Below are 16,289 nucleotides of genomic sequence, written 5' to 3'. Positions count from 1 at the left end.
GGTGGCTCAGTTGGTTGGGCGACTGCCTTCGGCTCAGGTCATGATCCTGGAGTCCCGGGATCGAGTCCCGCATCAGGCTCCCTGCTCGGCAGGGAGTCTGCTTCTCCCTCTGACCCTCCTCCCTCTCATGCTCTCTGTATCTCATTCTCTCTGTCTCAAATAAATAAATAAAATCTTTAAAAAAAAAAAAAAAAAAGATATGTGTTAGAACACGAAATAGATATGACCAAAGGGCAAATATCTTGGTTTATTCTTTTTGAAAGTTAAACTAATTGAACATTAAAATTACAGTGATTTCTGATTTAAACTTCTATTGGATGAAAACAATTACACAGATTTTAATTCATCTTTAAAGAAAAATTTATTGAATTTATTTCCTGTGTTAATTCTGTGTGATCCAAGTTCGGTTCCACTTACATGCTTTTTTTGTTCGTTTTTTTTTTTTAAGTAATCTCTGCACCCAACATGGGGCTTGAACTCACAACCCTGAGATCAAGAGTCTCATGCTCTACTGACAGGGCCAGGCAGGCACCCCCCACGCCTGTGCTTTCCATGTAAAGAATGGTGTAAATAAAATGCAAGTAATCCAACTTAATGGGAAGTCACTGTAGAGGGCAACCAGGAAAAAAATAAGTGAACTTAATTCAAACATGAAGGTTTGTGCCTACAGAGAACACAGGCAGCCTGGTTCTTAAAGAGAGATCTATCCACTTGGACGTCTTTCAGTTAAGAAGTTTGCAACAATTTAAAATCAAATCCCCCCCCCTTTTTTTTATAGTTGCTTGAGCTATTTCGGTATGAGTCAGCTTTAGCTGAACCACACTGAATTTTGTTTTAGTGTGGGGTGGGTTAAGAGTCAATGTAATTACAAAAATACCAGAATGATATGCTTACTTCCCTTCAAATTCAGTTTAGAAATCAAAGAGATATTATTCTTTTCAAGAACATATCAGTAATATATATTGCTACAAAATATTGATGAAGCAGCGTGTTTATATCATTTAAAGTTTCTGTACGATCAAACATACGTAATCAAAGGAGCCACTGATTATCAGCACCAACTGCGACCAAACTTTTGCCCTGTCTCCTGCCCTTCTTATGGAATGACTGCTTCACTGGAGTATGAGTGATTTCTCTCACTTTTTTTTTTTTTTAATTCAATGAGGCATTGCATTGTTTAAAGCAGTTATTTGTGAATTCTATTTAGATTTTCTAAGTACCAGACAGTGATTTACCTTCTTTTTCTGGTAATTACTTCCTGTGAAAACTCACCAAGAACAATAGTTAAAACTCTCTGAAGGGCCTGAGTAATCTGATTTTTATAAGCCCCAGGACCATTCACACTTGGAGGGTTTAGAGAGCATCTCATTCTATTCCAGTTCAGGACACTTTATATTTGAGGTCCTCTAGGCCCCAGGAGCCTCTGAGATTTCACACACCATCAGATAGGAGCATCTAAAGCTAAGGCTGATATTAAGAAAGTTCAGCATTCAGTTACCTGTCTTTATATCCTTAGAATGTCTATGCATTTACAAAGGATTTTTTAAATGTTATTTTTTTTTTTTAAGATTTTATTTATTTATTTGACAGAGAGAGACACAGCGAGAGAGGGAACACAAGCAGGGGGAGTGGGAGAGGGAGAAGCAGGCCTCCCGCGGAGCAGGGAGCCCGAAGCGGGGCTCGATCCCAGGACCCTGGGATCACAACCTGAGCCAAGGCAGACGCTTAACGACTGAGCCACCCAGGCGCCCCCAAAGGATTTTTGAAATATAATTAATAACATGGCATTTATCACTGTTCCTAGTACTTAGCATTACTGGTGATCGCCAATACTATCCTGTTTGGGTGATAGCAATCCCTCATTTCTCTGTATATTTTATATATGAACACAGTGGTGGTGTATTTGCCTTTCAAATATGCAGCCAAAGTCTATTGTTAACAAATCTGGGTCACCAAATGTTGATATTTACTATTGCCTCACAATGACAAGTTAAAATTGAAAGGAAGCAAGCAAGAAGTTATGAAGAAGTCCCATGGCTTGCCATTTATCATTTGTATTTTGAATTGAAATGTGCTTTACATGTCGTGGGGCTTCTCGAAATTTTTAGTCATTCCTTGGTATTATGTCATTTGATCGTTTCAAACATGGACATTTGGGGGGTTTGTATGTTTTGAGAGGCATCTTCAAACAAAAGACTGGCCTTTGTCTCTGTTTTTATGAATTATAAACGACTTCGTTGGTGGTGAGCAGCTGGAGGAGCCGAGCTCTGTGGAAGATTCCGGATCTCCCCAGTGTGATTCTCCCCAGGCCCACTGTCATACTGACTGTCCCTCTGTGGTTGCGCTCAACGCCAGAGCTCTTATGTGCCTACTTTCTGCTCACACTGTGGCTCTGGGTCGAGTCATCAGGAGGGCCTCTGAGTGGAAGCATATTCTTTGTCTGCACTGCATTCTTGGATAACTGTGCTGTCAAAGCAGAAAGGAAAAGCACCCCTGCCTTTGTTTTTCTGAAGAATAATACAAATGATATGCTAGATGATGCATTATGTTATGGATCTTCATATATTGATACAGTATATTTGATAGTGTTTAATCCTCCAAGCATCCCTTTGAAATATGATTCCCATTTTAGAAAATGACATTGAGGCTCAGAGGTGACAAGTGACTTGTCTGAGTTCATTTAGCTGTAAATGGCACTATAAGGCCTTCAACTTGGGATTTTTGCCTTCTTCCTCTATGTCACAGCTGCCTCAACCTGTTATTCATTTATATGAAGCTGTATTTACTTTGGTCATGATTCTTGATAGTAAATGTACATTCTTCGTTTTTTGCTCAATGTTCTTATTTTATGGTTAGCAAAACAAACAAACAAAAAACCCCTAAATCCTGTCTGGCTGGAACTGCAGCCTTTAATCTTTCTAAAGGCAATAGGCAGGACTGAGGCCCTCATAATAAGGTGCTAGCCAACCAGGAAGGAAGCTGGGGAAGGAAGTCCTCCTCCCAGGAGGTAATTGATTCCTAACACTCTAGGTAGCACTGAGTCTGGAGGCTCCATGAAAAGGTGTCTGCTCTTTCCCCCTGTTTCCAGAGGGAAGTGCACAAAGCCTTTATTCTCCCCACTCCCTTAGAATTAGCCAGTCAGGGCCTATGTGTCCATGGGGCCAGATCTGAGCATTTTGTAAATGAACTGAAGGCAGAAGGATAGCTCAGAAGAAAAACAAATGGTAAGATTATTGTTATTTATGTGCCCCTAAATTTAATAATCTTAAAAATCTAAGAACAACACAAAATAATCCTAAAGGAGGGCAATAATTTTGAAACATGAAGTTTAGAAAACCGCATTTATCAGTCTTAGGGGCCAGGGGAAAGAAGGTGTAAGAGGTAAGAAGTCTGGGATAACCGAGGTGCTGCTTCTGAGCTCATGCCCTTGGGCAAGACCTGAACACCTAGGTCTAGCGAGGGTGTGGAACTACATGGCCACTCAAGTGGTGGGGTCTTATTGGCGAGAGAAGGCTATTAACCAGAATCTTCATCAGACCTTCCTCACCATTGCAGTAAAATAACTGACGCTAAAAATTAGACCCCCACTAGAGAAGCAGGGAAATGAAGTCCAAATTAAAAGGAAAAGGCGTGGGATCTAAGTTTAGGGTTAGGTATTTCATTGAACTTCCAAGGCAAGCACAGCACCTGACATACAGAAGGTATTGAATAAATGAATGGATGACAGGTGGATGGACCAATGGAAGGTCAGTCCTTCCCCAGTGGTGATGGACCTGGGGGCAAAGAAGCATGTGGTTGAGTCCTGATCCACACCAACACAGTGATGGAGGCAAAATTATAAGCATCAATTTCTTCCTGTGTAAAATGGAGATGATACTTCACAGGGTAATGATGAAGTGAGAAAATGCTTTCAGGGCCCAGCACATAAGAAGCACAGAATTTTGTGATCATATCCTCTACTCTAAAGACTCCTCTGAGGAACAAGGAGTCTCCAGAGGCAAGAAGTGTGCAGGTAGGAAATCCGTTAGCCTTCCAGATTTCTGCTGGACTCTGCACCTTGTCTCTGAGAGTGGGACCTCTTTCTCCTGGGATCCATGATGAGATCAAGGGCTCCTAGATGAAGCCCAGAAGTCAGGTGGGCTCTACGAGCCCAATTTCAGCCTCCTTTGCACAGAAACCCAGCAGAGTCTTGGCCTGTACAGCTGGGAGAAATGGACCCAGGCTTGAGAACTGCAGGTGGGGATGCTATCACTGTCTAGTGGGAGGATAGGGAAGCGGTGGCTGAGGTGAGAGTCGGTGGACCTTTCAGTGAAGTCCGTTTGTTGACCTGGAAAGGCTTAGCTCTTTTAGAATCCCCAGGCCAGACCTGGCGACCCATTTGTGCGCATTTAAGGCATTTGAACATGGAGACTTGTTGAATGTAGCTGACTTTCATACAGTCTGGAAAACAAGAGGTCTTTCTAGCAACCCATGGGGATGCTCCTTCTAAAGGAACGGTTTCTGGTTTAGGAAGGAGAAATTTCTTTTTTCTTTTCTTTTCTTTTTTTAGATTTATTTATTTATTTTAGAGAGACAGAGTTTAGAAAGTGAGGGGGGAGGGGCAGAGAGAGAGCCTTAAGCAGACCCCACACCGAGCGCGGAGCCCCACACCGGGCTGCATCTCAGGACCATGAGATTCCAACCCCAGCAGAAACCAGGAGTCCCACGCTTAAACCGATTGCTCCACCTAGGCACCCCCAAGGAGAAATTTCTAATGTTAGATTTTTCTTGGGCCTTTCCTTCTAACAGCATTGTCCCTTCCCAGTTTAGCTAAAACTGATGCAGACTATTAGTGGGAGTGTGACTATTAGCATATAAGCATATTTATGAAGTGTACCTCTAGGGAGCAATCAAAAACTGACCGCTCAGCCACAAAAATATATAAGGTCTGAGAACGTCGAGAGTTGCCTTTTGTAAGGTAGGGTTACCATGGGGAGGGCAAATCAGTTGAGCCTACAAGAGCTCATTCGAGGACGCTGCATTTTTTCAGTTGAGAAGCAGCCTAATCTTCCCTAATTACTCCCCGCTTAAGAGGTCTCAGACGACTTCAAAAACACGACAAACGGAAATGTTCTACAGCCTCCTTTGGGTTATCCAAGGCCGAGTTTCCTCAGGCGGGGCATGGGAAATGCAAATCAGCTTGGCACTGCCTATCTTTCACAAAACCCTGTGTGGGGATGAGGCTATTGAAGGTTAGAGGTGATTTCTTACTTAATATTTTTTGCTCTGAAAGAGTTCTCTTTTGGAGCCGGAAGGCAGTCCTCCATACTTTTGTCTCCGCAAATTCCCCAGGTGGAGACAGTCGTAGGCGTTAATAAGCCGCATTAGTGACCACCAGAGACGGAAATCACTAATTACTAAGTCTCCTTTGATCTCCCCCCAGCCGTTTGGCTCCTGACACTGGAGATTCCGGCATCTATGCTTTCTTAGAACTGTACCAGCCTAGTGTGTCCAGAGCCTTAGAGTCAGACGTGGGATCTGCAGTTTCACGTGTGCGCGGAGATCTGGATCAGATTTTTAAAAATTTCCACAGACTCCCCAGATTTTAAATCCAGCGGCTGAGCTGGTGTGTGGCTGGAAGCTAACAGACGCCCACGTGCGGAGGTGTTTGATTAATTTCAGCAACTCTGTAGCTCTGCGCTTTAAATTTGGGGGGCAGACTGGGGAAATAACGATTTAAAATTTCCAGTGCACTGCCTCTCTCCCCTTCGCCATCGTCCTCTTTCGATTCGGTTGTGGGAAATGGAGTTTACTTCTCTTTGCTGGGACTCTAATGTGATTCGGGATCATTTGTGAGATGAACAAAAGTCACGGGCAAACGGGACGACTGGGGCAGAACGCTGATGGCAGACTCGGGGTAGGAGCAAAGGCCGGCTCCGAGGATAATTGGGAGCCAGCCTCCTCCTCGCCTGGTCTCCATGGTCCCCTTCTTCTTCCAGGTAAGATGAATGGCCCTTCATTCATCATCCACAGGCAGCCTCCTCCCCCAGGCGAGCGGAGAATCTGCTTCCCGAAGAAACCTATTAGCCCCGAATTGGGCAGCTTTGTGGAGCCAACCGCGGCTCTCTATTGTGGCCTTTGTCTGCGGAATTTAAGCATTTACATAATGCATTAGCAGCGAACTCCGCGCAGGGTCGGGACACCGCGTGCCGAGCCTGGCGCGGACCGCGCGTCTGCAGCTCCCTCACCCGGCTGCTCCCGGGGACCACCCTCGCCGTTGCGCCTGGGTCACGCTGCGGGCGCTCTGCTCTGGCAAGGAACGCAGTGCCACATCCGTTCTTGGCCAAGCCCGGGCGGCTGCGCTTTGAAAGCGGCAACGTTTTGGGGGGTGAACCGCGCAGGGTCCATCTGACCCTGAAGCCTAAGGAATAAACTTGACATTAATCTGGCTTTCCAGGCGGTCGTTGGGGGCTTCGCCGTTTTTCAGCTGACCGTTGAGAGCCGCGCGCTCAACGGTCACTGGTACGTCCGAGCGCAGAGGCGCCTTGGGTTCCAATCGCCAGAGCGCGGGACCTGGACGCGCGGGTCTCCAGGCGACCCGCGCGCCAGCTGAGAGCAAAGAGGATTCGGGGCATGTAAAAGGGAGGACGATCCGCGGCGCGTGGGACTACGTCTCTAGGGAATTTAGGAAGGAATCCGCAGGCTTTGGAGGTGCGCACGCTTCGCGGAGTAAATGCAAACACTTTAGTAAGCCGAGGTCTCTGGGTATCCAACCCTTTAGAGGGAGGTGGTTTGGCTCAGAAATCTCGCCGGAGGGGACTTTTCCACTGAAAACTTTGTCCAGAATGCGCCCCAGTCCAGACAGGTGCAGGAACTTTTTGCGCGGCCGCGCCTCGGCCACTGCTCTAAACGGCCGCTTAGAGGCCGCAAGAGCTCAGGTCGCGAGTGCCAAGGGGAACCTGCACCTGGAAGCGGGTCTCGAGGAAGACCACCGTACCCGGGGGGCCCGTCAGCCCCCTTCCAAAGAACCCGCGGACCCGCGCGCCCCTCGCGGCGAGCGGCGCTGGTAACCGGCGCCCAATCAGCGCTCTCGCCGGGTCTGTGACGGCGTTCGGCCCCGCCCCCTTGACTGGGCTAAAAGGCGTCCGAGAAGACTTCAGCCCCGAGCTCCGCGCGCGACCCTGCGCCCCGACACGGACTCCAGGTGGGTTTCGTAGCTTGTTGCTCTCAGCGCCGGTGCCACTGTCCCCGCGGTCTGCCTCGGTCAGGTCCTCATTCTCCTCAGTCCCCAGGGCGGGGCGGCCAAGCTAATATCCAGGCTTCTCTCCTTTCCGGGGCCACCGGCCTGCAGGTGAGGAGCAGCGCAGCGCCCCAGTCCGGCGACCTCACCTAGCCCGGCCAGTGCCCGAGCAGCGGCGGTCCCCCCAACGCTCCCTTTCCCCTGCAGGATGAAGAACCCTATGCTGGAGGCGCTGTCCCAATTGCTGGAGAAGCTGCTCCTCATCTCCAACTTCAAGCTCTTCAGTTCGGGCACCCCGGGCGAAGACAAGGCGAGGAATAGTTACAATGAGATCAGCTCCTTCCTTCGCGGCGACGTGCTGGAAGTGCCCCGGACCCACCTGACCCACTACGGCATCTACCTGGGCGACAACCGTGTCGCCCACATGATGCCCGACATCCTGTTGGCCCTGACCAAAGACAAGGGGCGCACGCAGAAGGTGGTCTCCAACAAGCGTCTCATCCTGGGCGTCATTGGCAGGGTAGCCAGCATCCGTGTGGACACGGTGGAGGACTTCGCCTACGGAGCCGACATCCTGGTCAATCACCTGGACAAGTCCCTCAAGAAGAAGGCGCTGCTCAACGAAGAGGTGGCGCAGAGGGCGGAGAAGCTGCTGGGCATAACTCCCTACAGCCTACTGTGGAACAACTGTGAGCACTTTGTGACCTACTGCAGATTCGGCACCTCGATCAGCCCCCAGGCCGACAAGGTACACGTGTGACTCGCCGGTGGGTTCGGTGGGGACGCCCTTTCCCATCCCTAACCTTTTTCTATACTCTGGGATCAGGGATTGAGTTCTAGAATGAGTAACGATCTCTCTGGTGTTCCTAAAGGAGGCCAAGTAAATAAATAGCGTTGTCCCTTGCAAGGTAACCTCAAAATGCGGGATTAAAGAGTATGACAATGCAGTACCGCTGTCAGCGATTCCAAATCTACCCAGTTATTGCTGCAGAGGTCGTCAGGGTGTCCACCCAGCGTCATCGAAATGACAAAAGGACAGGTGGGGGTTGCGGGGGTCAAGAGAAAATCTGTCGCTGTGTGCTTGCAAATTTCCCCAAGAATTGCAATTGGAAGAAAGGCGTTCAGAGTTTGTATTTTATCTATAACCCTGTGTACAAATTGTTGTGCCTTTAAAATTAAGGAAGCCTGCAGGTTTCTCCGTCTGTAAGCTGCAGAGTGAATTCCCTTTGCTTAATATAAACTATCAAAATTCCCAGTAGGAAGACCTCCCTGGTAGATTCCTTACTCCGGTGTCTGGCTTCAGAGAAGTCATTTCCTTGGTATTCTGAATTCTTTCTTTGAAGGCTTTAATCCCCATCTAGACTTCCTCATTGTTAGGCATCTTTTAACCCTTAGCTCCAAAGGTGGGATTGTTTATGGGTCCCTCAGAGATAAAAACAATTGGTTTTCAAGAAGGTCCGTTCAATGTTGTAATTTTTATGAGCACTCAAAAAAAACCAAACAAACAGTATTAGCATTGAAGATGATTAAATTAGCCACAAATCCAAAGGGGTGGGGGGGGGTAGGGTGGATTTTTTATTTCCTTTTGAAACCTCTTAACTTAAAGATAATTAACTTTTTAAGCCTGCAACTGCATTTGCAATTAGTAGCTTTCTCAGGCTTCACTGTAGTTGTTAAAGAGGTTATTGTTAATGTTCACTCTTAACTGAAACCTGGGCCATCACCTAATGAGCTTCACATTTTAGGCTTCATGTTTAGATACTTTCTGGACGAAAAGAATGAGTCCATGCAACCGATTTTGTATTGCTCCACATCTTGATTAATTTTTTGACCCATATGGGAAAATCTTTTTCTCCTCTGTGGCAGAACATACAAGTACTATGCTTTTTATACATCAGTATATGAAACTTCTTATAGATTATTTATAGAGCCACAACAGACTCAATCTAGTAAAATAAAACTATAGTTTGAGCAGTGTGCAATGATTTAAGAATCACAGCCCCAGTCCAGGCCTGATTAGAAATGAACTTCACTACATTTACAAACACTGGCTCCAAAAGTGTACAAAAGGAAGCAGGTCAGATTTACTTAGGAACCAAGCAAATTATTTCTCTAAGGAAAAACTGTACTTCTAACCAGTAATTAGCAGTTACCCTTTCATGGAACACATAGAGCACTGTATTCTGTATTTTGACCAAAAACAAACAAACAAACAAAAAACACATCACAAGTGCTTTTTTTGAGGTAGTAAAATATTTAATCTGCATAAATAACTAGCTGGAGTAGTTTTTCATCTTTGGAAACTTTGTAAGGTTTTACAGAAGTAGAGAAATGTTTTAATTGCTGTTGCTGCATAGCACCTCTTGTGAAACTGAGTTTTTGTCTTCACTTTGAATGGTGTAACAAACAATTTGGCCAGAGTAGATTTCCCGGGGAAAAAAAAAAAATCCCCATCCCCAAATTTCCAATTCTAAGAACTGTTTTTTTGAACATGCCTTGAGCGAAGTAGGTCATTAATACTGAAGGAGGACTGATTTCTACTTTTCAGAGATGTAAGGAATTACTTGATTCAGGGTCCGATTGTTGAGTTCTCCATCTATGTATACTATTGTAAGCCTAACACTGAGAGCTGCAAGTTGTCTCTTACTTAAATTTAAATTTAAGTTTATAAATACTTTGAAGAGCACTTTCCCTCATGAAAGCACAGCAACTAATTTGAAAATAAATTGGAAGAAAACATTTTGCTTTTTTGTGATGTGAAGCTCTTTTTAACAAGTTTAGAAATCTTAAAATTAAGGGAGTTTTATATTACTATTAACAATTTCAGAGTTCTATAAACTATAAAGCCCTTAATTACTCTTATTATGCCTTATGCTTTTTCAACTCTTTTTTTTAATGTTGCTGGTACTGATTTTATTGCCAAAAAATGAATGCAAATACCCCTTTTAATTTCTGGGGTTTCCGTACTCAAAAAGTGCCCCAACAGGCTACCTTCTAGCAATGCAGGACATTCCCTCCCGTTGAGCACCACTAGAGATGCCTCCTTGGGCTAATGGCCAAGTGAACAAGAACAGGACATTAGAAATAAGATGCTCCTTGAGAAAATCTGCTTTTGGGGAAAGGAGTCCACCATGCTTCTCCATTTTCCTTAATTAACAATTATTGGGAAAAAGACAAAAAGAGCGTAACTGTACGAAGACAGCTTACTCATTTACCTAAACGCATATCTTCCCATTATTTGCCAAGCACCTTTTCTCATTGTCCTGAAAACTTCATTTAGTTTGATCTTCACCACTTTAAGATTGTGTATTTGGGACTCAATGTTTTTGTTTCGCAGAAAGAGACAAATCATCTGTTTGACATGTAAGAAAACAACATCTGGATAACTAACAGGAACAGGAATTTGTCTAGAAATTGTATAAAAGTATGGAGAGAGACAACCTTACAGTCAAGATAGTGCATTAAAATATATTGGGCTTGTATACTCTGCCCATTAAGAATTTAGAAACCTAGCTGTCCAGGACCGTATAGGCCACTGTAGGAGACCCTCAAAGCATATACAATGTCATGTCTAGAAAAGGAGCTTAAAACTAGTATGAGTAGCACAAGTCACATACAAAAATAGAGCAGTTCATTGCTAAATTTTGCCCAGACAGTGATGAGGTAGAGCTAATTGTCAACAGATGTAGCAGTAATAATAATCATTGTAATGCCTTACATTTATGCAGCATGTGGAAGAATACTTTTGCATTAAAGATCTCACTTGATCCTCACAACAACCTTCTTATTCCCATGGAAGAGAAGAGGGTAGTCTGGACAAGTTAAATGATTTACATGAGATTTACTGGAGCTAATAAGAGGTGAGCCAGGACTCAAATATAAGCCATCACTTCTGAGTAAATTTGGTTTTTAAAGAAGAACAATTTCACATATTAGAAGAATGCCTTCCTCAGGAGTAGGGATCATATTTAATTTACCTTTATCTCCAGCAGCCAATTTTATGTCACATAACTGACTGAATTTAATCTACTCAGAGAATGGGATATGACCAAAAAATGAGACTTTCTGTGCCTTTAGATTTTGAGACCTATGAGGACAGTTTTCATTGGTATCATCAAATTTTCAAATGACGAGTTGTAGGAACTGAATTCACCAATGATAATAGGCTAAATTTTATCACTCAAGATTAGAGATTCCTTTGCTTATGAAATTGTAGAATATGTTATTGTTATTGACAGGCAGTTTAAAGTTTTAACCTTTAATCCTGAATAACTTTTATGTGGTTACATTCTCTGTAGTTTTCTATAAAAAGTCTGTATTTACAAAGGCAGCTGCCTTTGTGAACCTAGTTGCCTGAAGCATCATTTCAGTTACTATGGGATGTGGAATCAAGAAACTGAACTATTCATACCTTAAATTCTTTCTGAAGTCATAAGAGAAATTCTGGTTTTTCTGTTAGACAGAAAATAGGTGAGAAAATTATGCTTTACTATTTGGTACATGTGATTCTTCTTAGGTTCAGCCCCCTTTTCTAATATTCTTAAATTTTATTTTCCAGTTCTGTGAGAATGTGAAGATAATTATTCGTGATCAGAGAAGTGTTCTCGCTTCAGCGGTCTTGGGATTGGCATCTATAGTCTGTCTGGGCTTGGCATCCTATACTACCCTTCCTGCAATTTTTATCCCATTCTTCTTATGGATGGCTGGCTAACTTCATATCCCCATGTCAGTGTTGTATTTTGTGTATAAATATGTTTATATTTATAGAGCACAAGTCAGTATAAGCATCGTCGACAAAAATGTGACCGGTAACACTGTGTTCTGGATAAAAATGTGACTAAGAATCACGCAAAGTGCTTACTGTGTAAGCCCAAGAACAAAGGCTTTCTGAATCTTCTCAGGCAGTTCCATTTTAAAGCCCTGTGCAGATCTTGGAAACGTGACAACTTGTGATAGAATTCATCATTACAAGAGAACCGGCCCCTAAGATGATGGCCACAGGAGAGTATTTATTTATTTTTTTTCTCCTGTAATCATTGTTCTTCTCTCTTAGGCCTGAATTTGAAGATTAGAAGACCTATTGAATGAGACCACTAACTTCATTGTAAATTTATTGTTTCATTGAAAAACTTATATTAAACTAAGAGAATTTCCCTCGTTCAGATGAGAACATGTTTGATGATTGGCAAAAAAAATTCATGATCTGTTTTTTTTCCCCATGTATTACGTATAATTCCCAATAAGTCAAAAATACTTTCATTACTTGAAACCATGTTGGCGAAGTTAGAGTTTAATGATAAAGTAACTGACCAGAACTATAGAAATCTGTGTTTTCCTGCAGAAATAAGCTACTATAGCATCAGTTGAACAATCTGATTTGGCTTTACTTACTCGGAAGCCTGGCATTCATTTTTTCTTTTTTTCCTTTTATGTGTCACTGTGGTGACATTAAACCACTCTGAGAGGTAAATGGATATAGGATTGAAGTAATTTGTATACTTGGAGTGTGTATGTGCCAATTAAATATGCAAATATCTGCATATACACAGACTGGTGAGAGACAAACGTTGTTCTTGATTGCTTTATAATACCAGTGTGGTTACTAGAGAGCATTTGTAGAAGTGAATGTAAAAACAAGTTTAATCTGTTTTCTTATGACCTTGCATCCATGGTATAACTTTCATATATGTCATTGGATGGTTTACTTTTTAAAGCACTTACTAATGTACTGTATAATTTTTAAAAGTCCTCAGATTTGTCTTCTAACAGATTTCTTCATTTCATTGCAAAGTATAGTTTCCATCCTTAAAAGAAGGATGCCACAAGGAAATAACTGTCTGAAGTAGTTCCTGAGTGTCTTAGTGCCACCAGGCATGTAAATTGATTACACTGAGGCTGTTTTAATATCAGGGTTGAGATGTAGCACTGTTAAAGCAAGCTTCAAATACTTTTGTAGACTTACCAAATTATAAAAACTAGGCCATAAGCTAGACTTGCATTTCAAGTACTAAAATTGCTTTATAAACTATCAGGAGTCACAAGATAATGAGTCACATAATGAGTGATATGGGGAGAGTAGAGTCGGTTACTCAGTGATCTAACCAGAACAAATTTAAGAGCAGATTTTAGTGTAGCTGATGTTTTACTGCCACTAATTTACAACAAATTCAGTTGGAGTTTAATAATAATTGAACTTTGTGTTTAGTCATTTAAAATGTTTTTAAATAGTCAAAACACAAAATGGCACCACCACAGAATAAAGGTTCTCTGGGCCTATTCCAACCACTTAAAATTATCTTAAGTATGTATACATGAAAACAATTCTATTGTATTAGTGGTTTTTTACTTACTGTGTATTACCTTTGTAGCATCTGTTTAAATAAATCGATTTTTTTAAACATATGGTGTCCTCCTAAATAAATACGTTTTTTGCAGACTTCAGTATTTCAGGTAGCAAAAACCACTGCCTGATGTTAAATCTGTGTTCACAATAATAATCCCTTATTAAATGCTAAGGGAAATATTAAGGTTAGAATTAACATAATTAGTCTTACTTCATATCCTTAAAATAAGATCCAATTCCTCATTCATTTGGGTGTTCATTATATGCCAGGCACTGACCTGTTGTAATTTCATGGTCTAGAATTAATATTATTATTTTTAAACTACCTATATTAGAGTGTATGCAGTGCTACAGGAATACGGAGGAAGAAGCAATTAAATCTTCCCGAAGGTCAGAGAAATCTGAAGTAGGCAATCTGGCATTAGGTTGAGAAGTAGTAGGAGGTGATTTCATCACACCGATGTTCTACTATTTACAGGAAGAGGAAACTGGAAGGAAGGTTTTATTTATCCAATATTCCACAACACTAGGATTTGTTGAACTTAGGACAAAGGAAAGTTTTGTTTTGTTGTGCCCAGTTTGATTAGTTGCTTAACAAGGTAGAAGAAGCACAGATCCCTGATTGTGGTTGTGGAAGAAACTGAGCCATTCCTGTGTCTCTGATGAATGCCTCTGGGCTTCATTAGTTAAGATTCATCCTTAGGATTCTGCACGTTCCTTACAGTTCCAAATTTCCCTTCTAATTTGTGAAATGATTACTGTCTAAGGCAGCTTTTTGTTGCTTCTTTTGTTGTCATATGTAGATGAAGGCCAAAGAACTAGCTGGGGCTGAGATGAAATAATGTGTCAAGTACCATGCAGGTAATAGGAATGAAAAGAAGAAGGAGACATGGACCTCACAGTTTATGGCCGCACTGATGTAGAGGCATTAAGACCATGCAACAGAGCTGGTGTAAAGCACAGAAGATGACCTGGTTAGTTTTAACCGATAAGGCCAAAATTATAGTGACTGCGTACTGAGACTTGGAAACCTGGGATGTTTTCCAGGGGTACAGATTTTGAGTAGGACGTTCTACACATTGGGAACAGTATGAGCGAATGCAGGAAAACTACCCACACCATGCCTAGCACACAAGTGGGAGGCACTCGACTGTTCGATGACTGAAGCATGGAACTGCATGGGGCATTCAGGCAGAGGCAAGTGGTTCAGAGGCTAGAGTGGAGCAAGGTTGTTAAGGAGAGGTTGGAAAAAGAGAAAATGATCAGGTGGGCACAAGTTTTGTGCAGACCAAGAAGTTTAGACTTTATGAACAGGCAGTGGAGGTTTGAGTTCAGCAAGGTAACTCCCAAAAGTATAGAGGAAGGATAGGGCATGGGGCAAGACAGGACAAGGGGCTCTCTTAGGAGACTAGTTATGGTCCTTAATCTCTCAAATCAGGGCCTGTAATTGTGAGGGTGGGGAGCAAACATGTCAAGGAAATCTCAGCAGACTAGCCAAATCCTTCTATTTGACTCATGAGTAACTGTTGGTAGGGTGTCAGGGAGGAGTCATGCATCCCTTCCTGCCAAAAAGTTAGTTACTGAAATATAACTTCATGTGGTGACTGTATGTATATTGGATATTCCAGATCGTTGTTCTGCTAGTTCTGTTGTCTTTGCAAGGACAAGCAAAGAATTACAGATTTGTTGTTTAAAAATTTTTTTTCAGAATAGAGATGTATTTCCTATTTTTCCATTTCTGTTTTATACTATTACTGTCAAATATTAAAAAAAAAAAAAAAAAGTTTTCCAGTGATATCACAGTTACGTCAATAGCAAAGTCTTGTTGTGATAGATGAAAAGCATATAAGAAATGCTGATTGCCAATATTGTGTTTTATATAATCTGTTTAGAGATTTTTATCTAACCGAGATCTGTTAGCTCAACTAGATTTATATTTGGTATATATGTGCATGAAATAAAATCGATTTTATATACTACCCTCTCTTCTCTTTGAATTTGATATACATAAATATTTTTCTGAACATGGTAGCCTGAAGAATTTTGTCTTTCAAGGCTTCCTTTACTGAACATAGCTAGCTTTACATATTTGAAATTAAAACTATGCGGATCTGCCTTCACATTGATATGATCTATGTTATCTACATCTGGAAGCTGACCTCGATTATGTAGAAAAAGGTTCTGCATGATAGGAAATAACAATTCTCCTCTCCATTCCACAAAGCCAAGCAGCAACAACGCATAGAGCCCTGCGCATGAACTCAATCACCAGATATTTAACACTACCAGTGTGGCCTGCCATTTTACTCTGGCTACGGGTCGAGCAGGGATGCAATGTGAGTAGCAGCAAATCCCAGGGTCAGTCTTGAGATACATTTACAACATTGCAAAGAACCACAGAGGTTACTGAGCCAAACCCTTAAACATCTAACCACGTGTCGGACATGGAAAATCAGGCACAGAGGTTGAGATACTTCGCGATTACACAAATAACCAGAGGCAGAGCCACAATCTGACTCCAGTTTTCTTTCCTCTATATGACCTTGGCTTCCTGAGGCCTCCCGTAAATAAGGCAAGCTTTCATCCAGTGAATGTATTAGTTTCTTGCAGACCTTTTGTGTGCTCCAGGCAGGGCCACAAAAGAATGAACTAGTTGGAATCTTAGTCCTATAGTTGCTCAGTCTCATGAGAAAGAATGGCAAGCAAATAGGTTTCAAAACAATGATA

General features: G+C 42.4%; 1 protein-coding gene across 4 annotated transcripts in view; it reads left to right on the top strand.

The window, feature by feature from the left end:
• LRAT (lecithin retinol acyltransferase) overlaps positions 1-15,541 on the top strand; it is a 51,270-nt gene extending 35,729 nt beyond the window's left edge. For 3 of the 4 annotated variants that reach the window (XM_081811671.1, XM_081811678.1, XM_081811665.1), the window contains 2 exons: positions 7,427-7,967; positions 11,778-15,541. In XM_081811671.1, the coding sequence (XP_081667797.1) occupies positions 7,428-7,967; positions 11,778-11,930 (693 nt within the window). In that variant the 5' untranslated portion in view covers position 7,427 and the 3' untranslated portion in view covers positions 11,931-15,541. Of the gene's footprint in view, positions 1-1,749; positions 7,184-7,426; positions 7,968-11,777 lie in introns of those variants that run through there. The other variant, XM_031026461.2, reaches the window with a different exon arrangement.
• The last annotated feature ends 748 nt before the right edge of the window (positions 15,542-16,289 follow it).

The sequence above is a fragment of the Leptonychotes weddellii genome, chromosome 2 (assembly GCF_054177405.1).
Source record: "Leptonychotes weddellii isolate Sample4059 chromosome 2, ASM5417740v2, whole genome shotgun sequence".
Classification (NCBI taxonomy): domain Eukaryota; kingdom Metazoa; phylum Chordata; class Mammalia; order Carnivora; family Phocidae; genus Leptonychotes; species Leptonychotes weddellii.
Note: the sequence above shows the minus strand (reverse complement) of the source record. Positions and strands in the feature narration are given on the sequence as shown.